Source organism: Oncorhynchus clarkii, chromosome 23 (assembly GCF_045791955.1).
Source record: "Oncorhynchus clarkii lewisi isolate Uvic-CL-2024 chromosome 23, UVic_Ocla_1.0, whole genome shotgun sequence".
Taxonomy (NCBI): domain Eukaryota; kingdom Metazoa; phylum Chordata; class Actinopteri; order Salmoniformes; family Salmonidae; genus Oncorhynchus; species Oncorhynchus clarkii.
In genome coordinates, this window is record NC_092169.1 from 11321616 (window position 1) to 11330171 (window position 8556).

The 8556-nt window shown below is 42.5% G+C and overlaps 1 protein-coding gene across 1 annotated transcript in view; it reads right to left on the reverse strand.

Annotated features, from left to right (window-relative positions):
• Nucleotides 1–6553, reverse strand: part of LOC139381201 (sodium/potassium/calcium exchanger 3-like) — a 125013-nt gene extending 118460 nt beyond the window's left edge. The window contains exon 1 of the mRNA XM_071124644.1: nt 6045–6553. Coding sequence (XP_070980745.1) covers nt 6045–6237 — 193 coding nt within the window. The 5' untranslated portion in view covers nt 6238–6553. The remainder of the gene's footprint in view (nt 1–6044) is intronic.
• Between the last annotated feature and the right edge of the window lie 2003 nt (nt 6554–8556).

Here is an 8556-nt window from a genome sequence, read left to right on the forward strand (position 1 = left end):
TCGCAGTGCTAGCTGTTGGGTTGTGTTTCGGAGGATGCATGGCTCTCAACCGTCATCTCTCCCGAGCCCGTATGGGAGCTGTAGCGATGAGACAAGATAGTAACTACTAACAATTGGATACCATGTGGGAGAAAAAGGGGGTAAAAACAAAAAAGGGGCAGGCTTGTTCCCACTCTACCTCCATACATATGTCACATTCTCTGTTTTTTCAGTGTTCTCAATCAAAGTACTCCTTTGTGCTGTTTGTAAGTGTTCTGCCATCATTCACCATCATTCACCACACACAACCATGTTACACGATGAGATGATCTACAGACCAGAAGAGTACATTTGTGCCCAGATGACACTCCATACATTGAGTGTGTCCATTTGTATCAGTGACATCTAGGCATAGAGAACCTAATAGATTACTCGAGGGGGTATGTCATTAGCCGTCAAAGATCCAGAATGGGATAAAAATGGCAGAGATATTGCTCAGGGAGAAATGCAAACCAGCCTGATTGGAAGGAATGGCTGAAGAGCACTGTTTTGCCAAACTCGGTCCTGGGGACCCTAAGGGGTACACGTTTTGTTTTTTATCCTAGCACTACACATCTGATTAAAATAATGAACTCATCATTGATTATTTGAATCATCTGTGAACTGCTAGGGCAAAAATCAAAACGTGCACCCCTTAGGGGTCCCCAGCACTGAGTTTGGCAAAACGCTGCAGTAGAGATATAATCCTGATTTTACTTATTCATAAAAATTAAAGTAAGGCATGTGGTAAATTAGCAATTGTGTAATAGAAGTATTGTCAACTTAAAATATAGTAATATAATTATAAATACAGTTTCTACGTGTTTTATACAAACGTTCTGTATACAGTGGATTTGTAAAGGTTTCAGACCCCTTGACTTTTTCCACAATTAGATCTATTACAGCCTTATCTTGAAATGTTTTTTTTAAAATTCCCTCATCAATCTACACACAATACCGCATAATGGCAAAGCAAAAACTCGTTTTTTGAAATGTATGCAAATTTATAAAAAAGAAACATCTGAAATATCACATTTACATAAGTATTCAGACCTTACTCAGCACTTTGTTGAAGCACGTTTGGCAGCGATTACTGCCTTGCGACTTCTTGGGTATGACGCTACAAGCTTGGCACACCTGTATTTGGGGAGTTTCTCCCATTCTTCTCTGCAGATCCTCTCAAGCTCTGTCAGGTTGGATAGGGAGCGTTGCTGTACAGCTGTTTTCAGGTCTCTCCAGAGATGTTCGATCGGCTTCAAGTCCGGGCTCTGGCTGGGGCACACAAGGACATTCAGAGGCTTGTCTCGAAGCCACTCCTGCGTTGTCTTGGCGGTGTGCTTAGGCTTATTGTCCTGTTGGAAGGTGAAACTTCGCCCCAGTCTGAGGTCCTGAGTGCTCTGGAGCAGGTTTTCATCAATGATCTCTCTGTACTTTGCTCTGTTCCTCTTTGCCTGGATCCTGACTAGTCTCCCAATCCTTGCCGCTGAAAAACATCCCACAGCATGATGCTGCAACCACCATGCTTCATCGTAGGGATGGTGCCAGGTCTCCTCCAGATGTGACACTTGGCATTCAGGTCAAAGAGTTCAATGTTGGTTTCATCTGACCAGATAATCTTGTTTCTAATAGTCTGAGAGTCCATTAGGTGCCTTTTGGCCAACTCAAAGCAGGCTGTCATGTGCCTTTTACTGAAGAGTGGCTTCCGTCTGGCCATTCTACCATAAAGGCCTGATTGGTCGAGTGCTGCAGAGATGGTTGTCCTTCTGGAAGCTTCTCCCATTTCCTGATTGCTCAGTTTGGCTGGGCGGCCAGCTCTAGTCTTGGTGGTTCAAAACTCCTTTCATTTAAGAATGATGGAGGCCACTGTGTTCTTGGGGACCTTTAATGCTGCAGACATTTTTTGGTACCCTTCCCCAGATCTGTGCCTCCACACAATCCTGTCTCAGAGCTCTAAGGACAATTCCTTCGACCTCATGGCTTGTTTCTTGCTTTGACATGCACTGTCAACTGTGGGACCTTATATAGACCGATGTGTACCTTTCCAAATTATGTCCAATCAATTGAATTTACCACAGGTGGATTTACAATCAAGTTGTAGAAACATTTCAAGGATGAACAATGGAAACAGGATGACCTGAACTCAATTTCGAGTCTCATAGCATAGGGTCTTGAATACTTATGTAAATAAGGTATTTCATATTAGTATTATTTTTTATATATTTGCAAACATTTCTAAAAACCAATTTTTGCTTCGTCATTATGGGTTATTGTGTGTACATTAGATTGATTAGGAAAGTGTTTTATTTATTCAATTTTAGAATAACGCTGTAACGTAACAAAACAGGGGTCTTGAATACTTTCAGAATCCACTGTAATAAAGTCCAAAAATAATATTGCAATATGCAACTGTATCGATTTTCTCCACCATCCCTACCATCGTCATGTCAGTCATTGATTTTTTCTTTGACACATATATGTAACAGTATAAGTTTAGACCGTCCCCTCGCGAACCAGGGACCTTCTGCCCACATCAACAGTCACCCTCGAAGCATCGTTACTCATCGCTCCACAAAAGCCGCGGCCCTTGCAGAGCAAGGGGAACAACTACTTCAAGGTCTCAGAGCAAGTGACGTCACTGATTGAAACGCTATTTAGCGCACATCGCTAACTAAGCTAGCCGTTTCACATCCGTTACATATAGTCACAACAAACCAACATAAACATAAAACTTAATTCTGTATTTGGTCAGTAGCATTATGTGAAAATGATTGATTGTTTTATGATATTTCTTGCTTTGACCGTGTGTAAGGGGAAAAATGAAGGAAGATGTCACCAGAATCCCACTTCCCTCTTGGAAAATCTTTTGACTTTGCAAGAACGTGCATTTTTTTCACTTTTCTTCAGTTTATGTTCAGGTGAAAATACTAAATCTTATGCTCAGTTCCTCTTTCAATAGACCCATATTGCACCAAGGGTTGAGTAATTTGGTGACAGAGCAACAGACGCGCAGCTACCAACTCCAGAGGATTATTAAATGCACATGTTTAGCTGCAGTTCTTGTGCCACACAAACCTAAAACTATATTCATAACCAACTGGGAGTTGGGAATTTACCAGTTGTGAAGTCGTATATACCAGTTGGATGCATTTACGTGCTTTGAACTAGTTGACAAAGGCTAATTGGCTAATGGCCAACATGCTGCGTAAACAGGATGTAAATACATGTAAATGTGGTTTAGTCACCTTATTATTTTTTAAATAGCATTTAGTCATCTTTTTATTTAGTTAATTATCATTCACCCACTTATTATTGCGTTCCTATCATTATTCCACTGCGAACAAGTGGAATCATGATTCAGGTATGCTCGTTTTGTTTGCCTACTCCCCCTGGATTTTCCTTGTTAGGAGCGCATTCATTCACCACTCTGTCCAATGGCAAACTCCGGCCAAGGCACAGGCCAAGACGCAAAATGAACTACCTCAGCCCAGACCAACGCTGACAGTGGCCTTGCATGATAATGGACATAAGGCCATTTTTTAAAACTTCCCTCGACTCCTGCTGTGTCAACAGACTCTCTGAGAATGAGTGTAGGCTACAACTGGTAAATAGTCGCTGATATTTCAGTCAGAAGCCAGCTAAAATCATAACAAAAGATAGGCTACTATAAGTTCTCATAACAAAATAATTTTGCTTTACAGAGAGTAGTGTGAGACAGACAATTGTGAGGCAGGCTGCAGTGCAAAGGAGACACAGAGAGAGGAAGCAAGCAGAGAGAGGTTTGTAGTACAGTGGTTCCCAAACTTGGGGTCGGGGACCCATGTGGGGTCCCCAGAATTTTAAATAGGGTCCCCTGAGAGAATATTTCATCTTATCAAACAGATTAATAACTTTTTTCTCTTCAAATCGGCATAGAATACAACATTTTAGAGTAAACTAAGGGCCTTTTACACTGGTGCACTTTAGCGGCATACAATACAGAAAACTGAATTGCAGTGCAGCTCACATGAGATGCTGTAAACATGAATGTGATTAAAAAGATAACACTTTTCTAGTGTCCAGTCCAAATGAACTATTTTGAGAGGGTGACCTGATGTGCATTTTGTGTAATTTTTAACTACAGAAAATTACATTAGACCTTTTTTCATAGGTGTGGATTGTTTCAAATCACAAGTTTTTTTGGGAAGCCCGTAATTTGGGTAGTGTGCGTGGCAATAGGTCTAGCTGATTGAGCTGCGGCTGTCAGTGAAAAGCGTCTAAAATATTTGTGAAGATAACGTGTCATGAGTATAATTGAAAATATTGCATCAAGAAGAAGGGGAGGGGTGTGTGTCTCTCTCCAGAATGCATGCATACAGTATGTAGGAAAGTGCCCATTTGGCAATGTCTTATTTCTGATTGTCTTAACTCACCACATACACCACATGTTTTTTTCCGCCTCACACAGGTCAACAAAGCCTGTTTTTTAGCATCCATTGCGAATGATAGATCCTCAGTATTTGAACAATCTTTCCAACACTCCCGGCCTTGATAATAAAATATTATGAACTGATGATCCCATACAGTATACCAAGTGGAAAACATCATAAAAAACTGCTTTCTGTCCTGAGCAAACTAGAGCAGGAAACCTTGAGGGCCCAGAAAAGGCTAGTTGGTAGAATGTTGCAAGTTTATTAGCAATAGTTTCAGCCCAGACCCTGTGATGCTTTGATACAATATTGAACTTCACTAGCAATAGTTCAAGTCAAGACGGATAGAAAGGGAGGCAGACAGGCGGACAAGAGAGATGAATGTGATTGAAAGAACCAGAATTTTCATCAGGATATTTTCTACTGTTTTAATTTCTAGGCTTTAGGGCGGCCTATGTATTTTACTTAGTTGACGATGAAGTTATTGGCTTACTGATGCATTGGTTATAGGATATCTCTGAGTTCTATGCTCTCATTTCTTTAGCGGCCAATGGATCACAGTCTATCAATGTGTCCATATGGCAGAGGCTAGTGCTCTCACCATAGTTTAATTTTAAAGTTCCGATTTTTATGATTAACCACGTGACAATGATTTTGAGAAACTGAAACGTTATTATTTCAATGAAACTGTTCCACGAAAATGTGCATATAAAAGTAAGCTTCCCCAAACTCAGGAGAAGACTATGGTCTTTACTATTCCAGCCATTTAAAAAATATGCACAAATGCGTGCACACATAGGCGGTCCCGTGAAAAAAACAGGCCCGCCTATGGAAATCAAACGCCTCCCCAACTGATTTGTCCGGGCGCCAGGTCTGTGGAAACCATGTGTTTGATGTATTTGATACCATTCCACTCATTTTGCTCCAGCCATTACCACGAGCCAGTCCTCACCAATTAAAGTGCCTGGGACTAAACACCCCCCTCTGTAAACTGGATCCTGGACCTCCTGTGTTCTGAATTGACCCCCCCTCCCCTCCCCTTTGCAGTCTTTTGACTCATCACATGCGCTGCTGCAACTGCTTATTAGCCTATTTATCCTGTTGCCGAGTCACTTTACCTCTACCTACAGCATATGTATATCTACCTCAATTACCTCCTACCACTGCACGTCAACTCAGTACTGGTACCCCGTGTATATAGCCAAGTTATCGTTACTCATTGTGTACTTATTCCTAGCGTTATTATCTTTCTATTATATTTATATTTTTCACTCTGTATTGTTGGGAAGGGCCGTAACTAGCATTTCACTGTTAGTCTAGACCTGTTGTTTACAAAGCATGTGACACATATAATTTGATTTGTTGCAACTCATTTATGGACAATCCTTGCTTTAGGCCTACATAACAACAATCATTTATATGAAAACGTAAAGGTCAAACTCAGATAATGAAGCGCACTCAACAACATCATAGCCTATATGGATATTAGTGAACAACATAGTCTAGAATCGCTTTATGTCCCTTCTTAGGAGCCTCACAAAATAGTGAAACTGAAAAAAAACATACCCTTCGCAAATTTGGCAACTGTTCAGCAAGACATTCTGACAACAAGCATCTCACCTGCTTTCTCGACCAAACATGAGAGCCCCTTTACAAGAGCGAGCAGCACCCCCATGAAGAACATCTGCCCACCGAACAACTCCTTTCGCTTTTTCCGCTGAGCTTTGGTCTTCCGCTGGTTCAGCATCCCTTGAAGCGGCTTACTCCGCACCCGGACGGTCCCGGGCATCATGCCAAAGGCTATCCCATCCATGGAGACGTTTACACGGGGACAGAGTTTCTGGGAACCCGGGCAGGGAACGCGGAGGAGTCGAAGGAAGCGGGGAGGAAGAGGGGTTCGGAAAGTTAGACAATGGAAGAGGTGGGTTGTCGGCGCGTGAAAGACGATGTTGGTATTCTATCTTGAGTCGGTTGCGATGTTGTCTTCTATATTACTTCGCACGGAAGTGTTGCTGTGCGTCGTGGATGTTGTGATAGGACGGAGCGCTCCATGGATGCGTCAGTTCTGTGCCAGTTTTCGCCGGACACAGTCTGCAACAAGGCTGGCGATGTACAAGAGAGAGCGCGGAAAGGAGGATGTAGAGGGGTGAGTGTGTTTGTGTATGAGAGAGAGAGAGAGAGAGAGAGAGAGAGAGAGTAATTGAACAATGTAGCGAGATGGGGAGAAAGGACAGAGCGAAGAGAGAAATCCCACTGTGCATAAACTGTATTTCAACAAATATTATATTTCACCCAAAAATGTAATGGGATGACGTTGAATCAACGTGGAAAGCGAATTGAATTCGCAAAGTCATCAATGTTAAGGAATTGTGGGAATTTGTGTGTCTTTTTTTCACCCAACGTTTAGCCTAAATCCAATAACATGCTTCAAATGTATGTTGGTTTCATGTTAAATTCAGATTGTTGAAAACTCAATCAAATGTAAATTAAAACTAGACCTTGAACTGGCATCAGTGGTCCAGTGGCTACATTTTTCAAGCAGCAGGCTTCATTGTGAACGACAAACTACGCGCTCATCGTTGCCCTCTCCTGGATGTAAACTCAGCAAAAAAAGAAACGTCTCTTTTTCAGGACTCTGTCTTTCGAAGATAATTCGAAAAAATCAAAATAACTTCACAGATCTTTATTGTAAAGGGTTTAAACACTGTTTCCCATTCTTGTTCAATTAACCATAAACAATTCATGTGGAACGGTCCTTAAAACACTAACAGTTTACAGATGGTAAGCAATTAAGGTCACAGTTTTAAAAACTTAGGACACTAAAGAGGCCTTTCTACTGACTCTGAAAAAGACCAAAAGAAAGATGCCAAGGGTCCCTGCTCAACTGCGTGAACTTGCCTTAGGCATGCTGCAAGGAGGCATGAGGACTGCAGATGTGGCCAGGACAATAAATTGCAATGTCCGTACTGTGAGACACCTAAGATAGAGTTACAGGGAGACAGAACGGACTCCATCAGTGCTCAGACTGTCCGCAATAGGCTGAGAAAGGCTGGACTGAGGGCTTGTAGGCCTGTTGTAAGGCAGGTCTTCACCAGACATCACAACAACATCGCCTATGGGCACAACACATCACCTATGGGCACAAACCCACCGTCGCTGGACCCGAAAGGACTGGCAAAAAGTGCTCTTCTTCTGACAAGTTGCGGTTTTGTCTCAACGGGGGTGATGGTCTAATTCGCTTTTATCGTCGAAGGAATGAGCGTTACACCGAGGCCTGTGCTCTGGAGCAGGATCGATTTGGAGGTGGAGGGTCCGTCATGGTCTGGGGCGATGTGTCACAGCATCATCGGACTGAGCTTGTTGTCATTGCAGGCAGTCTCAATGCTATGCATTACAGGGAAGACATCCTCTCCCCTCAAGTGGTACCCTTCCTGCAGGCTCATCTTGACATGACCCTCCAGCATAACAATGCCACCAGCCATACTGCTCCTTCTGTGCGTGATTTCCTACAAGACAGGAATGTCAGTGTTCTGCCATGGCCAGCGAAGAGCCCGGATCTCAATCCCATTGAGCATGTCTGGGACCTGTTGGATCGGATGGAGAGGGCTAGGGCCATTCCCCCGAGAAATGTCCGGGAACTTGCAGGTGCCTTGGTGGAAGAGTGGGGTAACATCTCATAGCAAGAACTGGCAAATCTGGTGCAGTCCATGAGGAGGAGATGCACTGCAGTACTTAATGCAGCAGTCACATGTCTGTGGAACTTGTTCAGTTTATGTCTCAGTTGTTGAATCTTGTTATACAAATATTTACAAATAATTTGTAAGTTTGTTGAAAATAAATGCAGTTCACAGTGAGAGGACATTTATTTCTTTGCTGAGTTTAGTACATTCCATAATTTCTTTCAGTAGCCTACTGAAGTAGATAGGCCTACCTATACAAACTACTCCGACTCTGCATAAACTAAAGTGAGCTACAGACAAATTATTGGTTTTTGCAGACATCCGTTTGGCAATGGGTGGCAAATTCAACATTGTAATTACCCTTTACATGAGAATGGTAGGCACATATAAGTGCACGTGTGCACATGCACGCACACACGCAAACGGGTCTTTCTATGAATAACGGAGTCAAC